The 18,209-nt window shown below is 54.2% G+C and overlaps 1 protein-coding gene across 1 annotated transcript in view; it reads left to right on the top strand.

Annotated features, from left to right (window-relative positions):
• The first annotated feature begins 17,314 nt into the window (after nt 1-17,314).
• The window catches only part of TBX15 (T-box transcription factor 15), a 114,949-nt gene continuing 114,054 nt past the window's right edge, over nt 17,315-18,209 (top strand). Inside the window, exon 1 of the mRNA XM_044449656.1 lies at nt 17,315-17,396. Within this exon, the coding sequence (XP_044305591.1) occupies nt 17,315-17,396 (82 nt within the window). The remainder of the gene's footprint in view (nt 17,397-18,209) is intronic.

The raw sequence follows: 18,209 nt of genomic DNA, 5'->3' as shown, positions 1-18,209 counted from the left end.
TGCAAGAGGAGATTTGCACTGTGTGTTTAGCTTGTGTCCACTTGAGGACTCTGAAACACCAGTGGGAAGAGCTGCTTAGACTGTTAGAGTCACTAATTTCCCATTCTTGGCGGTTGATCTGAAGTAGGTGAACATGCCCAGGACTAAGTGTCTTCTCAAACCTTCATATTCTAAATCTCATTTCTAGTTCCTGTTTCAAAAAACAAGGTTGGGAAGGTGGCGTTGGAATCTCCAGCTCCATTCCTGAAGATGGGTGAGACAGTCAGATCTAGAGAGGAGAAGCTAAATTGGTGAGAAAGATCTGTCCTGTTTTTGCCATGCAAAGGAAACATGTCCAGCTGGCAGAGTTGTGCAAAATGGTGGGTGGGGTGCTGGGTGCATATGATATGTGTATATGATATGCATATATCATGTGCATATGCGCATATATGTGCATATGACAGCTGGCATGTGCTAATCCACATACATAAATTATAAAAAAGGAACTACTATAATTTCAATGTATAGAAGGCAAGATAAGTAACCCCTTGCTTGTGTTCAGGGGACAACAGTGCCAGGTCCAAAACTGTGCAGGCTGAAAAAGTACCCTCCAAGCCCCCACCCCCTGGCCGCCTTTCCTTGGTCTTTTGGGCTTAAATTCAGATGGGGAGGATGGGGTGCTTGGGAATCGAAGAGAGCTGTATGACACTGAAACATTTACTGATTACAATGCTTGCAAACCAAGCGTGGCCCCTAGCAAAGGAGGCTGTAACAATGACTCTTAGGTTGCCAACTTACACAGTTACTCGGGAGCAACCCCAGTAAACCTCGGGTGAGTTACTTCTGGGAATATCTTACTCTCTCCCGCACTCCTCACCAAGAAGCAGAACAGCGCCAGGCAGAGACTGGCAAGCAGCCCTGTCCCCAAGTCTCGTTTGTTCCCCATCCTGGTTGGGGAAAACCACCCGCAAGCAGAGCGGGGGGGGGGGGGAGGCTTGCTTTTTGTTAACCGCCCCGCGAGCCGCAAGCTGTGATGCGGCGTGAGCCAACAGATCAGTATCAAAGTAGGGTAGAGGGAGATTTTCGGTGAACTTCGGAGACCCCAATGTAATTGCTTCACGATTGAGCTGCAGCTAACAAGCCGTGTATTCCAAGGCTGGGTGCGAGGCTCTTTCTTTTTAAAGAGAGACATCCCGAGAGCTCTAGCAACGCAGCTAACAACAGCCCGCTTTGGGGAAGCGATCTGCGTCTTCGCCATGCACGACTCGCCCTTGAGGCCCATCGCGTTACTTGGAGAACGAGGATTACACGAAAAGCGGCAGCTGGACCGCCCCCGCGAGCCTCCTACCTCTAGGTGGCGCTCAACTTGGACCTGTTGGCTTGAAGTCCCGAGGACAAGCCCAGGACAGCAAGGGGAACCTTTCGCTAATTGCCCCTGCCACGAAGGGAGCGAGGGGGTATCCTCGGCACCCGCCCTGCAGAGTTGCCCCCCGCGCAGCCGCCCCCCCCTTCATTTTGCCGCACCGCTCCCTCGGGTCGGGCTCCCCTCGAGCCTCGGCAAAAGGGCTCAGTTGCCCCCCTCGCCCTAGCATCAGGCAGGGTTCTTGATCGGGCGGAAAGTGCTTGGCGAGAGGCAGCCCTTTCCATGCTGCGCACGCGTATTTTTACCCCTTTTGTCGCCTTGTTCGGGCGCAGCTTGAGAACGGGGTGGGACGGCGGCAGCACGCTGCCAATGCCCTTGGACGCCCCCGGCACGGGAAAAGAAAGGGGGCGCCATCGGGGCCAAGCGATGCGCAGTCCCTTTTCCCCAGCGCCCTGGACTCTGCAAAGCCTCTCCTCTCTTCCTAGCAGCTCCGGCGCAAAGCGAAAAAGAACACGTGTCGCCTCCGACGCCGACACGCGCGCACAGCCCGTTTCTCTCGACAGCAGTTTCTTTCTTTGGAGGGCAGCCACCGAATCCATTCTCAGCAAAAGATGCTGATGGGCTGCGAGAGAGGAGGGGGCGGCCCCATTATAGAACTCGCTTTGAAGTCCCGCGACGGCTGCAACTCCAGTTCTACCCAGCCACACTTGCGTCTCCAGATGCACGGAAAGGGGTTTGCTTTGATCTCAGCAGCGATTCCCTTTACTTTTGCAGAAGGGAGAGAGAGTTGCGTAACTGTCGAGCGGCGACCATGCTGAGTGTGAGGTCACTGGAGTAGAGGGGGAAGGGACAGAGAACCGGGGTGGGGGGGGTGCAGAGAGCTTCTAAACCAAGACCCTCCGGAGCACCTGTTTGTCCCGGGACTCCCTCCCTGAAGTCCAGGTGGTGAGCCTGCCCTCGTCCAGGTGTGCGTGGGCGAAAGCAAGGGAGAGGAACCTCGCCAGGGATGTACTCGGGCATGTGGGGCCGGGGTGGGGGGGCGCCGGGGATCCGCCCGATCCTTTCTTGCCTTGTCAGCTGCCTTGGTGTCCCGGACCAGGCCCACGTCCTTAACTCCCACCATGGCACCGTTAGGGACCGTACTCTGGCAAGAAAACAGTCCGGTGCGAGATTCCCCTTGGGCAGCTTTCGCCGCAGGACGAGCAGAGCGAGGCGCGCAACTGACGAAGTTCCGTCCCCGGCTCGCCTCTCCTCCAGCGCCGCGTCTGGCAAGAGCTTCTCGGGCGAAAGCTGCCTTCGCGGCTGCTCCAGATTTTGTCTGGAGAGGAGGTGGGGATCCGAATGATCCACTTGGCCCCGCGAACGCTTTTTAAGACCCTGAGATTTAAAAAAAAAAAAGTTTTTTTAATCTGGATGTTTTGTACTGGAGATTCTCAACAGATCAATAAATAGGAGTGAATGAAAACGTCCCCCAAACGCAGTCTCCTACAATCCAGCTACTGTCAAATGTTGTTTGTTCGTTTATGTTATTAAATTTTGTGTTGGGATGCAGAGAGCTCTGAGGCCAACACAGCCGAGTCCGCCATGTGGCGCTCAAGAGCCTTTCCTTTTTCTCGTTGACTAGAAACATATTGTTAATCTGCATAGCTATTGACCATTTTTGGAAAGTTCAAACAAACTTATTTGAAATACCAAACTGTATTATGAACTCAATGTACTGCCTGTGCAATATATTTAGCAAAGCTGTGACTGAAGAAAATAAGCAAACAAAATTCATCAAACTGATTTTTGTTTGTTTGCCTGTTTATACAAGACCTCAGAATTCTTAAGTCCATGGGGTTTTGTTTTGTTCATTTTTGGCTTAAAAAGAATTAACCCAGTAAAAATAAATATCCACACATTTGCCTGGTAAAACATAAATTATTTACATGCAAAAAAATGAATATAGGAAGATAACAATTTGGGGATCTGCAAATTTACTAATAGGATTCCAAAAGATCCAACACATCAATCATTCCATTCAAGCCATGGCATTGAAAGTTCTCTTTGAATTGGACTATTTCAAGGGCTAAAGGGGAATATTTCAGCCCTGCCTTAGTCCATCTTCCTAGAAAATCAGCACTGGAATTCCATTCCTGAGGTCTGCTGCTGAAATTGGTATATGCCCACAAGCACACATTTTTTTGCCGTTTACAAAGGACCAAATGGAAACTTCAACTCCTTGGGAGATCCTGAATATGAACGAGATGGGACTGCAACATGCAAGCTCATTTCTTGAGTACTGCAATAACATGTGGAATCGCATGTTCATGTCATATCACAAAAATTAAGCAACTCTTTTCAAAGGATTTTATCCCCATCATCAAAAACAGAGAAATCATATACTTGCTGCCATGGATGAGTTTTTTATTTAATCGTTTTGGTTTAAAGTGACTGGTCTCCCCAAGAAGTTCTTCTGTACTTGCCTCCTCATGAACTTTCCAGGGTCCACACTGGAAAGGCAGTGCAGGGTATCTATCAGCAAAGGGATGCCGCTAATCGACCGCCCAGGCCTCCGTTTCCAGGAGGAAAGCTTATCATCCTTCCCCCACTTTTTAAAAAAAGTATCCCGCCCTTGCCAAGGAATTTCAGGCGGTGCACAGGACTGTTTCCCCTCCTCCCATTTTATCACATGGAGCCTTTCCAGGGTTAGGAGTAGGCCCAGTGGAAGGAACTGGTTCGTGGTCACCCAGCAACCCTCCAGGTGTTTTGAATGCGGTTATACCCAAGCATGCCTCTCCTGATAGATTGGCAACATTAAAAAGAGAGATTTTTAAAATTATATATATGCCATTTGTTGACAATAATTTATAGCTAGGCACGGATGGCTTTTACATTTCAACAATGATAAATACTTTATGCTCTTCCAGATCAGATAATCAAACTGCAGGAAGCACCATCACTTCATCCGACTCTTACAACACAAGTCTATGAAAACTTATCCCAACTAACACGGTTGGTCTTTTAAGGTGCAACAAATCTTTCATTGTTGTTCTTGTATTTTTCAAAGGAAATTTGCAATGCTCATTTCAGGGCTATTACCATTAAAGGGACCACACACCAAAGTGGCATTTTTCCAAGGAACGGAAGGGTGATTAAAGTCTTCATCAGACCAACAGATTGAGAAAAATGGCATTCCCCGCTTTATGCGGCAACCCCAATCAGCACTGAGTGAACAGTTATTTTGCAGAATAAGAACCGTTGCTCTGAGCTGAACTGGAGGAGATCTGCCGTGTTCTTCTGTGTTTTTCCATCTCCAGTGAGATGCTTAAGCAGATCTAGCAGGGCTACGATTTTAACCCCATTTACCCCACCGATTTCAAGGGAAAATGGGTACTTATCCTATTCACTCTGGTTTGGGACTAAACAGGCAATCCTACCAGTGCCTGCTTCGAAGTAAACTGCACGCATTTCAAGCCTAACAAAGACTGCAATTCTCTACCCACTTACCTGGGAGTAAATACCACTGAACTCAGTGGAACTAATTTCCGAAGAGACTCGCATATCGTTGCGCGTTTAGGGTATATGGGATCTGCATATGGGAAGAAGTGAAAGGATCCCGCTAACGTTGGGGCACAAATCGCAGTAGGATGTCAGAGAAGCCCCCATCAGAAGCCCCATCAGAAGCTTCCCCCATCAAAAGCAGCCCAAAGACACCAGAGGCTTGCGATGTAGGTCGGCGGTGGTGGGGGAAGCAGGCAAGCAGCAGCCCGCGGGTGCAAGCAAGGGGGAGCAGCGGCGCTTTACGAGGGGCGAGGGCAACTTGTCAGGGGCTGGAAGGGCCGCGCGAACGCGTCCGGGTCTCCTCCGGGCGGGCTGCGGCGTGCGCGCTGGAGCAGCCAAGGGCATTTCGCTCCGCTTCCAGGCCGGCTCTGCGCGCCGTCTCTCCCGGCTGAAGGCTGTGCTGGGGCGGACGCCGTGCAAGCGGGAGGCGGCAGAGGCGGCGAGAGGGCTTCCCGAAAGCAGGAGCAGCCCGCTAGCGCGCTCCGCACGGCCTCGGGGCTCCGGGGCCGGGGGGATCCGGACCACAGCGAAAGCAAAGGGCAATGCCGCCGCCGCAGGTAGCTTCTTGCCGTTTCAGGGCTGCCGCTCCACGAGGTATTCTGGACAAGCGAGAAGGCAGCTCGTTTGCTTGCTTGCCGCTCTGTGCCCGCCGCTTTAGTACTTCCTGCGGGCGATCGCTCGTCGCAGCGGGCCTTCACCTCGAGAGGGAGAGCGCTGCGCCAGGCGGACGCGCGGCGGTGCGGGGCGAGGTGCGGGCGCGTCCGCCGCGCTCCCGTGCGCTTCTCCGCTGCGGCAGCACCGCGATGGGCAGCGCGCGCGGCGCCGGCCGAGCTCCCCTTCCGTCGGCGGGCGGGAAGTGCCGCTCCACGAGCGCCGCACGCCGAGCCGCCTCACAGCCGGCCCGGCCCGCGCTCTCCGCTGCGCTGGAGCCGCGGGCGCCTGCGATCTGGCCCAGCCGGCAGGGGGCACATGGCGCGCAGCGCCCCCGCGCCCGCCGCCCGGGCCGTGCTCTCCGCGGCCTGCCCGCGTTGCGCGCGGGGCTCGCCCGGCCGGCTTTGCCCGCTGCCGTTCGAGCCTCTTCCAGAGGGCAGGGCGCAGGCCTCTCAGGACCCCCACCGCTTCGGGACAGCGCTTCCTCCGGGGAACCGGCGGAGAGCTGGCGGCCCATCCTGCTCCTTGGCCCGGCTGCCAGCTGGCCCGACCTTGGCGAGGCCGCCCGTGCGATGCAGGCCCTCCAGGCGCTGTGGAGGGCCTTCCGCAGCTGCAGCAGGTCCGCGGGCATGTCCCCCGGGAAGGCGAGGGGGATCGCTCGGGCTAGGCCCGGGCAGGACAGCGGAAGCCCGGGCATCTTGTTCCGGCGCGGGCACTTCGCCCTTCGATCGTTCACACGTGTGATCGCGCCCGCGGACGGGCCTGCCGCGCCTCGGCCGCCAACGGCGTCCGCACAGGGGCAGAACGAGCAAGAGGCAAACCGCCCGAGGACGGTTTCTTCCCATTTCTGGGGATGCGTTTGCCGACCTGGTAGCCGCCGGGTCTAGACGGCCGACATCGCGCGGCGCTTGTTCCTTTAACGGGGTGCTTGACACAAGCAAAAGCCTTGCTCCGTTCACTCCGCACCGCACAGCGAGACAAACAAGAGGGAAGTGGGGGAGGGGAAGGGGAAGGGAGACACAAGGTTCCCTCCTTCCGTTTCCTATTTTGCAACAACAGGTTTATTCACTTTTGGGGGCACTCAAATACTCTCTTTCTTCCTTCCTTCCTTCCTTCCTTCCTTCCTTCCTTCCTTCCTTCCTTCCACTCCTCTTGAATAGAATGGAAAGGGAGGACTTAAATCCGCACGAAAATACATTCATGGAGGTATGTGCGTATTTTAAATAATCCTTTCTAGGTTCACATTCACACATGCACAGAAATAGTGCAGGAATGACGCAGAAGAAATTTAACAACATTTCCACCCTGGAGGTCTAAAAGACTTTCTTTAAATCTGCCTATATTGCAAAGGTGGGACCTAGCACTGGCTTGTTTTTACATCTGGTAAAATTGGCAAGAGGCTTTCTATAAGTATCTTGTGCTGTAAAACGACAAGAAGCAACAGTGCTTTGTTTATTATATGTATATCTCACTTTTTTTCTTCCAAGGAACCCAGTGTAGGCTCCATAACTGTCTCTGTTTTATCTTCATAATAGCCCTGTTCGGTAAGCAAGGGTGAGCCTCAGAGACCTGGCTAAAGTGATCCACTGAACCTCATGACTGGCAGGAGGTTAGAAGCCAATTCTTCCAAAGACCAGTCCAGCACTCTAACCACTAGGCCACATTGGCTCTCCTTATTGCACAAACCTTAGCTTGCTCATTAGGAAGCAGGTTCTTCTGAATCCATCAGACCACTTTTCTCTGATAAGCCTATTCAAGTCACAGTCCTACTGCCACCTCTGAATAGGATAGTTGGATATAATTTCTTCATGAAATTGGGATTTGTGCTGATTCTTTAATGTTAATATCAATGGGTAAAAGTGTATTCTTTGATATTAACAATAACATTCACAGGGTCAGAATATTCTCTACATAGCTGCTAAGTTAGTGTAATTTATGTATTAGGTAGTACATTTTGTATCTTTATTAGGAACTTTCACATTCAGGCACATGATAAGATTTAAAATTTTAAAAAATCTAAGCCTTGAATATATACATACAACACATTCACATTCTAGTTGAAATATATCACTTATTTCTGCATGACATAAAATGCAGAGTAGGAAGATGAATGTCCAATATGAGCGGTCAGAATTCCAATTGTTGCCAATGTCTCTTCCATTTGGTGTATCGATAGGGAAAACACAAATGCAATTTTTTTTACTCAGCTGTGAAAACATCATTATAGCTCTGGATAACGGAGTAGGGAAACTCTTTCTCTGCAGAGGGCTGGCTGCATTCCCGTTCTGCAGAGGCCTGTCGTGGAGGAGGGCTGGGGGAAAGCACTGGTGGGAGGGGCTACCCCTTCTCTTTCCTGCTTTGGTTCCCTTTCTTTCTAGATGCCAACCTGGTCTCTTTGCAAAGGGCTTTTAAAATGGGGCTGAGAGCCACAAGTTACTCACCCCTGCTTTGTAAGACCAAAAGGTGCAGCCCTCAACTCTCCCCTCCCGTCTCCCTTGGCAAGGATTGTCTGCTTGCCTAGAAGAACTGGGGTGGAAGCATTGGCCCTGAAAACTGTGCAAAGGTCCTCCATGAATTGTGATTGTGACAACAATACTTTTCATGGACTAACTTGTTCTGAAGTTCATTTCTTTTGATGAAACAATTGGTGGCTGAGCCCTGCAGCCCTGCCATCTCTGTCTATAAAGGATGCCACCTGGCTTCTGGTCAAAGAGAACCAGAGGTCTTCTCCATCCCCTCCTAGTAAGAATGAAGGGAATCTGGTCAGATAATTCCTTGTCTATAGTAGGGTGCCTGGGTCTGAAAACTGAAACTGCAATTTTGTCCATATCTATTCTGAAGTAAGCCCCATTAGGTATAGGATGGCAGCTTCATGGGGAACAAAACAGCTGAAAACAAAATGGAGGGGGCAGCAGCAAAGCAAGAACTCCAACGGTGCAAACCTTTGCATGTTTACTTTATTCCCTAGCAAATGTGCTTAGCATTGAAGCCCCGGTTTTAAAAGTTATTCATGCAAAAGATTAAAGCTGCAATCCTATATCCATTTACCTTGAGTGAGCCCTCCTGAGCTCAGCTACAGTTACTTCTGGATAGACAGATATAGTATTGAGCTGTTAATGACCAAAATGAATATCCTTCCTTACAAATGTCAAATATTTTCTATAACCTGAGGATAACAGCCATATGATGAAAATAAACAAACAGTCCTTTTTTATTTAACATACTCTTTAAATATAGGTTTAACTGTTAAGCTGATAATCTGGCACATTTTTTCAGAAATATTATTTATGAGTATGGTCTGAAGAAGCTGCGACTTAGAAGGAAAGGGGTTCCACCTGCAAGAAATTGTACAATATGGATACAATTGAACAATAACCTTGTTTAACATGTACATGGTTTTGCAATGTCATAAGTTTGTCTGTTTTATGTGGGGTTCGCTCTGGTATTTTATAGCACTTGCCAATCATGATAATTTTAAGGGTAAGAACCATTCTACCCTGTTACAGGTTCCCTGGCCCTATTAAATCAAGTAAAATGTTGAACATGCTTGGTTCAGAAAGTGGCCTGCTATATTATCCCGTTGACCTACCGATACCGCTTCCTACATGGAATCATGTGAGATGTCATTGCAAACTAAAGAAAACTGCAGGGTACCATTTCCCCTTAAGATAGATACAGATATTAGCAGTAGGAACAGTACTGCCACAATTTTAAATTATCCGTTAATGGGGTCACCCAAAAAAAGCTGCACTCCCTATCCATCTTTACTTGTGAGAAAGCTCCAAAGAACTCAGTAGGACTTCTAAGTTTCAATATGCTCAGGATCCTGCTGCTATGTTGCGTCATCTCCACTAATGTTGTGCAAAGAATTTTGCATATATCCTTAGCAAGCCCAGGAATCCATACCTTAACTGGATTCCACTTAGTCGTATTAATCAGAATACAACCACTGACAGGTGTGAGTAAAATGCTGCTCCTGCATTTTTTGAGGCCAAGCTACATCTGATACTCAGTTGTGCATTTGTCCCAGAGTCCGGGATTGCTCTGAACTATAAATGAAATTTTTGAGTGGACTGGAGGAGAGACCCAGCTTGGCAGGAGACAAGTAATCCTTCCATCTCACACCAACTTAACCTTAGCTCTTAAAGACTCAGAAAGACGTTCGGGGCTTCCTGAGAGCATTAAAGGCCCAGATTTTGACAAATCTGGAGGAGGTCCTTTAAGAGCCAGCCTGATGGGAAAATAAAATTTTAAAAGTGGAAGGGTAAATAGCATAAAACTGAGTTTTACTGGTGAGTCATCTACCCAGAACAGGGGTGGGCAGAAAGCAGAGCTGCTGATTTTGGGTGACTTCTTCCCAATTTCTGACCACCGACGATACTGACTGGGGTTTCTTGGAATTGAAGTCCAAAATATCTGGAGATCTACCCTCTGCCTAGCCCTGACCTACAGCACTCATCTGTGTGCGTCTGTTTCATGTATTAAGGGCAGTGGTGGATGGCCCAGTCCAGCTGGTTGTCCCAAATTGTAGCACTCTGTCATCTTAGTACAACTGAGAGGAGTTTGACACTGCAAGACAACCTGCTGATGGAGGAGAGAGAAGATTTTCTGTCCTGTTACACTTGGGATGTAGGGGGCAGAACACCAACAAGGATTTGGCAAGGAGTATTTCAACCAAACATTCCCATGCAATGAAATGTCATCCTTCGCACAGGGAACATCAACTGTATCAGAAATAGTAGATTACAGAAGGCTTACAGGGATGCTTCTATGCGGCAGGATATGAACAAAAGAAAGGCAATGATTTTTATGCCACCAAACTTCATGCCTTAAATACTGCACTTAACAAAATACATTTTTTGGTTCTCCGTAAATCTATTTTTCTGCAATAGTAGAGCACACTCCTCCTTCCACTGAAATCAATCCCACTGCTTTTAGTGGATTGACATCCTAGGATTAATAGATTATGGGAAAAACTAAGTATGGAGTTGCTTGTGGCCCTTAGCCAAGGGGTCCAGCAGCTGCGTTTGTGAACTCTGTCACTGCCCAAAGTAACTTAAGGGCAAACAGCTACAGCAGAAGAGCTTGAAGCAATCAGTAATCGACGGTGAATTTACCTTGCCCCCCCCCCGCCTTTTAAGGACAGTCCGACCTGAAGCAACAGCGACCCAGGTTTCGTTTCTCCCCGAGAAGCAGCACCGAGTGGAGGGAGGGGCGGGCGCTGGTGCTCGGCAAGGTCAGGGCTAGCCGTGGGATGGCGCCCAGGTTAGGCGCCGCAGAAGTGGCCAGGCCCAAGAGAGGACTTCTCTTCGTAACTGAGCGGGGCGCCAGAAGCGACGCTTCGCGCGTGGATCTTGGAGGCACGGCGCACGCCGCTCCCCATCTTCCCCCCTCGGGGCTGCTTTGTCCGGAGCCTCTGCGGACCATCTCCCCGCGCTGAGCCCTCGAGTTCCCCGGCGGTGCAAACGCGCCGCCTGGGGCCTCCCGCCGGCCGCGCTCTGCAGCAGGCCTTCGGCGCCTTTCTTCCTGCGAAGCCCCGCGGCAGCAGGCCCGAAGGGTTGGGTCGAGCAGGCAGGCGTTGGTGGGGGCTGCGGGCCAGCCGCCTCTGGAGGGCCCCGCGGCCCCGTTCCAGACCTCCTTTCCGGGTTCAGGCCCATCTGGGCGCCGTCGCAGAGGCTGCTGGTTTCAGGGCCTTTCTCTGCAGGGGGGGGGGGGGTGTCACCGCAGCCAGAGGAGGGGAGAGGGAGAGGGAGAGAGAAGCGCGGGCTGGCAGCCTATGTCCAGGCAAGCGGCCGGACTGAGACGCGCGGCGGCCCTCAGCGCGCAGGGACCGGGGTGCGGGGGGGAGGCGAGGGCAGACGGCGGGGGCATCGCTGCTTAAAACAACGAGGGCGCCTGACCTCCCCGCGGCTTCTCTTCGCGCGTCCTGCCCGCCAAAGCCGCCTGGCGGAGCAAGAAGCGGCGCGGAGCGGGGCCGTCCGGCCGGGGAGGAGGCTGGGCGGCCTCCCCCACGCGCTCCCTCGGCTTGCAGCGAGGGATCCCCAGCCACTCCCCACAGGGGCAGTTTCCTATGTAAACGCCCGGAGTTAGACACGTTCGTCCTGCCTCGTTTGGCCGTGTAGGAACCCGGGCGGAGGGGGCACGTGCGTGGGAAAGCGCGTGTGAAGAGGAGCCGCTGGTGGAAACACCTCGTTCGCCACGTTAGCTTCCCTTACTGGGTCGGCTCCACGGACTGGTTTCTTGGGTTGTGAGAACGCCATCCGAGGCCCGTGGGCACCTGATAGCTAGCGCGCGTCTTGTTCGAAGAACGACGAGGTTTGTCAGGTGCCCGATGAAACGAGTTTAGCCCACCAAAGTGTAGGTTACCAATTCGGGCACCGCCGGGCCTCGGGCTGATCCAAGTGCCGTTGCGCCGGCGGCTCGGGGCAGGAGGCAGCGCACGCTTTTCACGCGCAAACCGAACCGCTCCCAGTCTGCAACCTGCTTAAGCGAAAGCAGCTGGATTTCAGCCGACTCCGTCCCTGCCATGTCCATGCAGTTAATTGGCCGGAATTGACCCGGGTTTTGAATATAACTGTCCGGTTCACGGAGAAATCTGCAGGGCCGCCGCAACTACAGACGGGTTTCTGATTGCCTTGAAATCGCCTAAGAGAAACGAAGCTCGTTTAAGCTCCATCTAATCTTTAGAGGGAGGGTGAAATGAGTGAAGAGTGTGTACATATCTTGATTCCCCCTCCCAATTTCTTCTCCCTTGGAACATGCGCACCCGTCCCCTTTGCCAACGGGGAAAATATTGGAAGATTTTATCCTGAGTCCATGATAACAGAAAATTAGACATCTCCACCGGGTGTCCTTTCTTCAAACGTTCTCTGCGCCTTCCATTTCAAATAGTATATTTGTCCACCACATTGAATACAAAGTAATCAACTCAGGTGAGGTTTGCCCCAAGGTCTGATACAGACCCTGAGTTGGTGGCTGAGAAAGTCAGAAAGACTCTGGCGGCCGATTCTTTGAGGTCCTCCTCTCTCTAGAAGCGCGCACAATTGGATTTTCCTTTCCTGGAAGGAAAAACACACACCAAAAACAGATAAATTTATGAAGGGATAGCTAAGAGAATAATTACAGGGGAAGGCCGTTAAATTTTATTTCGAGTCCCGAAAGGCAAAAGCTGACATTTTATTGCGAACATCTGGCAGGCTGAAGGAAGCTGGCAGAGGGTTGGTTTAAAACTCGGGGTGTTTGAATTCGGAGCAAGAAACAAAGAGAAGTCGCACGGCGACCCTTCAACACGGCAGAAGCGAGGCAGGGAAACGCAGCTGCGCGGAGCGCTTCCGCGCAAGCCTCTCCGACGAGGCTTGCAGCAGCCGAAGCTGTCCCTCTCGGCGGAGCCAGTGGCGCTGGGCCGCCTGGCTGAAGGTTCAGGTTGCCCGAGATGGAGTCCCGGCTCACATCTCCCCTTCGCCGCGACCTCCCGGGCAGCGCGCTGACTAAGCTCGGCCCCGGCCTCAGTCTTCCCTCCCACAGCATGGGCTTCATGGTACCCAGGTGTCTCCCGGGGCTGACAACAGCGGGGGCAAGTTCCCCCCCCCCCCGGAGCCCCATGGCTAATGGGGCGGGCGAGAAGTGTCGTGGATAAATAATACAAGCACGTCGGCGGAGCTCTTTGGACGCTGCCAGGGCAGCCCGCGAACAGCGTGCCTCCTCCGTGGGAGAGGGCGAGGGAGAGCCTCGGTGGCAACTAGCGAATAATAAATCCGCTTCGGGCTTGGGGTGTCCCATAAAACTGCATTCGGAGGCCTGCTCGTTACGTCCTCATAAATGCCGCTCGCTGGCAGCCGGCGCAGGGAAATCGGCGTGCCTGACATTCCAAGGGCAACCAGAGCAATTGGGCTGAAATTAATCTCTCCTCTTAAACTAGCGCCGGGCCCGGCTCCTCCAGCCCCGTTTAAAGACCATCTAATAAGGCAGTAAAGCTCCATAAATCACCCGAGCTCCAGCCCACCCCGCCGGCCGAGCCGAGCCGAGCCGAGCGTGGCCCGGCCCGGCCCGGCCCGGCCCGGCCCGGGCGCGCTGCTTCCAAGCGCCCGGGCGCAGGCCCCGCGGCGGCTGCAGGCAGGCAGGCAGGCAGGCCTGCCGGCTCAGGCCCAGGGCACACGGGGGCTCCTTTCAGACGTTTGCTGCTGCTGGTTTCCCGGCACAGTTGCTGGTCCACGTGCCTGGGCAGCAGCCGCGCCGGGAAGGCGGGACCGCCCGCGCCCGCCTCGTTGCACCGCGCAGTGAATGCCAGCGAGCGGCGGGGCGGGCGGGGCGCCCGGGGCTGGGCCGGGGCGCCGGCGGAGGCTCCCCGCCGCACGCGCGTGTCCTCTTGCGGGCCCGCTGGGCGCGCGGGCCGTTTCGCAGCGCGAGGTGGCGGCACCCGGAGCTCCCTGGGCGACCTTGGGCGGGGCACGAGCTCGCGGCCTGTCCTACCTCGCAGGGGTGTGCACGTGAGGATAAAGTGGGAGGACGTGGACGCGCTCCTGGAAGGAGAAAGAAAGGCGGGCTGTACGTATAGCAGTGACGGCACCGGCAGCAAAATAGATGTTATAAATTGCATATATTATGAGTTTGGGCCACATCTTTATAAATGCCAAGGGGGTCTGAACTGGTCCTGCCCCGAAGAACCCGGCCCGCGCGTGCCTTGCAGCTTGGCGGGGGTGCTTCAGATTTCGAGGTGAGGCGCCTACTCGGAAAACGGGGAGAGAAGCGAAAGCGGGACGGACGCGGCGCCGGCCAAGGGGCGGACTGGGCTGGCCCGGGGCGCTCCTTGCGAAGGAGCCGACGCGAGCTCCCGCGCGGCAGGAAGCGTGTCGGCGAGCGGCGCTGCTTCCAGGCTCACCGTGTTCAAGCAGAAATAAGTCCCGCGGGGTTTCTCCGGATTTTACTCCCTCGTAACCAATTCCACGGGGAAGCTTGGCCAGGGGCAGGTCTCGTGGAGGCGGGCAAAGGGGGCATGAGAGGGAGCCGGGGTCACGCCTTCTGTCTGGGCCGCGCCTGGAACAAGCGGGGCAAGGGCGCGCCGAGGACGGGCACGACGGGGCGCGCTCCCTCGGCCACCCTCGGGCTGCCACGGCAGTCCTACCCACGTTTACACGCGCGCCGGACTCACCGAGACTGACTTCGGCATCCTGGGAGGCTCGCCCAAGGGCCCAGATGGTTCCCGTTGCCCCAGAATTTCTAGGAAATAGCGGCGGCCGCTTTTTCGTTGGAAATGTAGGGACTGCCTGCTAGATGGCGGCTGGTGTTTGGGTGGCGTGCAATTAATGTTAGTGGGTGTTACGATAATGGGGAGGAGGACTGGGGGATATTTATACCTGCTGGCATCTTAAAGTCCTCTCTAAGCTGGGATGTGTTTGACCTGCTCTGGGTCATCACAGATAGAATGCGTGGGCAAGATCCTCGGCTTCCTTCCTTGAAAATGCGGCGGCTTTCGATCCTCTCCAGAAGTTGCCTGTGGCTGATTAAGAGGGTGCCCCCCCCCCGGCCTCTCCTGTTCACGTTTACTTGTAAGTAAACCTCGTGGATGTGCGATGGCCAGGCACACTGAGGCAATGTATCGAACGCTTAGGAGTAAACGTGTCATGCAACACAGAGAACTGAAACAATCCTGGAGAAAGTTAGGCCGTCTAACCCACTCTCAACTCTGTGATTGATGCTCTGGGCGGTTTTATGGAGTTCGGTCCCGTTGATCTCCAAGAAACTAGCTTGTACTTCCTTCTTGTTTAGGATGGTAGAGGTTAGAAGTTTGCCCTCCGCCCCAACTGCTTTACTTTTAAATCACTCCTGAATTTTTGAGGCTCTTACGTTCGTCCTCACGAAAATACCCCTTCCAATAAACAAGCATGACCAGAACTGGAGGAATCATTCAAAGGCAGCTGATCATTCACCACCCTTTTTTAAAAAGCCAGGATCTGGTTTGCGAAAGCGCTTTCTCTGATACAAATGGGGGTGCGTGAAGGTCCCGGCCAACGTTTGTAAAGCCTTGTCTTCCGCAACCCTTCTGCTTTACGATGCGCTGGTTTTAAAGTAAAAGCAAAGGGAGCCTTTGAAGCAGATGAACAGCCACCTCGAAATACTGAAAGCCGCCCCCCCGCCCCCACCCGCGCCAGCCATTCTGCCCCGATTCGATATCGCCGATTTTGCGCGGGCGGATCGCAGCTTTCCCCTGCCGCTATTTCGCCTCCGTTTGGCCGCCTCCGTTTGGCCGCGGTTCCCGGCGCGGCGGGGCGCGGGGAGCGAGACGGCCGGATGGCGGGGAAGCCCGCTTCGTGTCGGTGCTCAGCACAAGGGCGGCGAGGTCGCACCGGCAGAAACGGGGCGACGGCGGGGAGCGGGGGGCGACCTTGCGCCGCCGGCTCCCAGCCACGCTCCCCAGGCCCGCTCGGTCTTCCGTGCCTGATCCCCGCTGGCACGTCCGCCTCCGGGGCTCGCCTGAGCGCGCCATCCAAGGGCCCAAACGCCGCTGGCGAAGGAGGCGCGCGGCCGAGTCCGCCTTTCTCCCCGGCTCGGTTTTGCCGGGGTCGGAGGGCGTGCAAGCGCAGGCTCGGAAGCGTGGCCGCGCCGTGCGCAGGATCCTCCACCTCCGTTTCCGCGGGCTTCGTCGCCTGGATGTTTGCCCACCGCCGGCCCCGCGTCTTGCTCGCTCTCCGCGGCCCGGCGCACATCGGCTGGAGAAAGAGCTGTAGTTTGCGTCTTGCGCCACGGCTCCCCTTTGGGTTTACGCTTCATCGCATCTGTTCCTCCTCTCCCTCTTCTTTCTCTCTCTGAATTATTTATTTTAGTCCTTTTACTCTTCTGTTTCTGTGTCGAGAAGCATGTATCTGAATAAAGTGGTGAGGCGTAGATATATAGAAATAGATGTAACAGGTCCCCCAGTTGCTATACATACATATATATTCCTTATGCGCACAGTCACACATGTGTGGTTCTGCATAATAAATTGGCGAACTTGATACGAAGAAAAAGGTGCAAACAATCCATCCCAAACTGCACACCGAAGTGCCCAATCTTAAATATACTGAAAAGTATGTTCTACTGTGATGTTTGGGGTTTAATCCCAGGTACAACGGATTGCAGGTTAAGGACCTTGTCCTTTTTCGGGGAAAGATTTAAAATCAGACGCTTTGCATTGACTACAACAGAAGTTTTTCTTAAGTAGAAATGAATGGAATTCCACCCTTAAATGGATGTGCTTCACTCCCGCACTCAAATCAATGGGTCTTAGTTTATGTCTACATTTTTAGTCGCTTTATTTGGTTTTTATCCATTTTAAGTATCTTTCAGTTGCAGAAAAGTGAAACGTAATAGATAGGCATGTGCATGGATTCTAAGTATGACTCACGCATACCGGACATAATGTGGGAAGAGAGACAGTCATTTATTTTAGATAATAAATTGTATTAAATAGAATAAGGAACACCACAGAATGGTGCATAATCTGAGGCCTAATGCTATCATACTGTGGTGTGGAAATGTGAATCTTATGCCCAAGTGAATCTTGTGGTGACTTTTTTGGATGCACAGAATTCTGTTTTTTAAAGACAAATATTTCTTCATACATTTTAACCGGACTCTGGGCCACTCGCTACACTCCTAAATCGAAATTTGCCTTTACAGTTACAGTCATCTCACCACATGACTCCAGCAGAAAAGATTTCGTGTTCTAATCAGTCAATAAAACATTGCGATCATGGACTGGGATCATGGATTGGGCTACTCTGTAGAACTTTGCATGGAACCATGAACCCCATGTGCGAGTTTTCCCCTCAGAAAAGCCCCTGGGCCAGAGCCGTTTCCAAAACCCGGTTTAAACACAACCCCGGCAACGCGGCCTAAATCCACCGCGCGGGTGTGCGAGCCTGAGCCCACGGGGACCGACGGGACGCGACAGGCCACGCGGCGGCCGCGGGTCTTCAGGTGTGCTTTGCAGGCGTCCCTGGCGGCTGCCCGCCCTTGGCGCGCTTCGTGGTCGCGCTCCGCATTGTGCGTGTGCGCGCACGCGGGACAGGAAGGCGAGGGCGCGACTTGCGAGGGGCGCCGGCCTCTTCCTCGCGGGCCGCGGCCCTCTGGCAGGCCGCGTTCCCCCGGCGCAGCCTCGCCCGCCTGAGGCGCGGCGCCCGAGCGAGCGAGCGAGCGAGCACCTGGGCCGGGCGGGCTCGGCGGGGAAGCGCCGGCGCGCCGCTCGCCCGCCCCGCAAAGAGTTAACTCGGCGCGCGGCGCAGCTCCCCGGGAGGAGCCGGGCGGGAGCGGCCGGGCGCGCGGCCCGCCCCTTCCTCATTGGCTCCGGGCGCCGCGGGATGGGCCTCCCCGCCTCCGGATTGGGCAGCGGCCGCTCGCCTCTCTCTTGACAGGCGCGCGCCGCCGGGCCGAGGCGCGGGGAAAAGAGCAGAAAGCGTCGCCGCAAGTGCCTTCAATCGGAGCGAGGGGCACGGATGACGGGCCGCCTGCGAGCGCCGCGCTGAGAGCCGCGACCGGCGGGCTGCTGGGCCCATGTAGTGGCTGCTGGGCGGGCGCGGGACGCTCACGTCGGGGCGGCCGCCCGGCCCCTGCTCTGCGCGGGCCCGGCCGGCCCGGCCCGGCCCGGCCCGCCAGCCCCGTCCTGCCCTTGGCCAGCCCGGCGGCCGGTGCGCGGCAG

The sequence above is a fragment of the Varanus komodoensis genome, unplaced genomic scaffold, assembly GCF_004798865.1.
Source record: "Varanus komodoensis strain SLA01 unplaced genomic scaffold, ASM479886v1 scaffold60, whole genome shotgun sequence".
NCBI lineage: Eukaryota > Metazoa > Chordata > Lepidosauria > Squamata > Varanidae > Varanus > Varanus komodoensis.
This window is presented reverse-complemented; position numbering and strand designations above follow the sequence as displayed.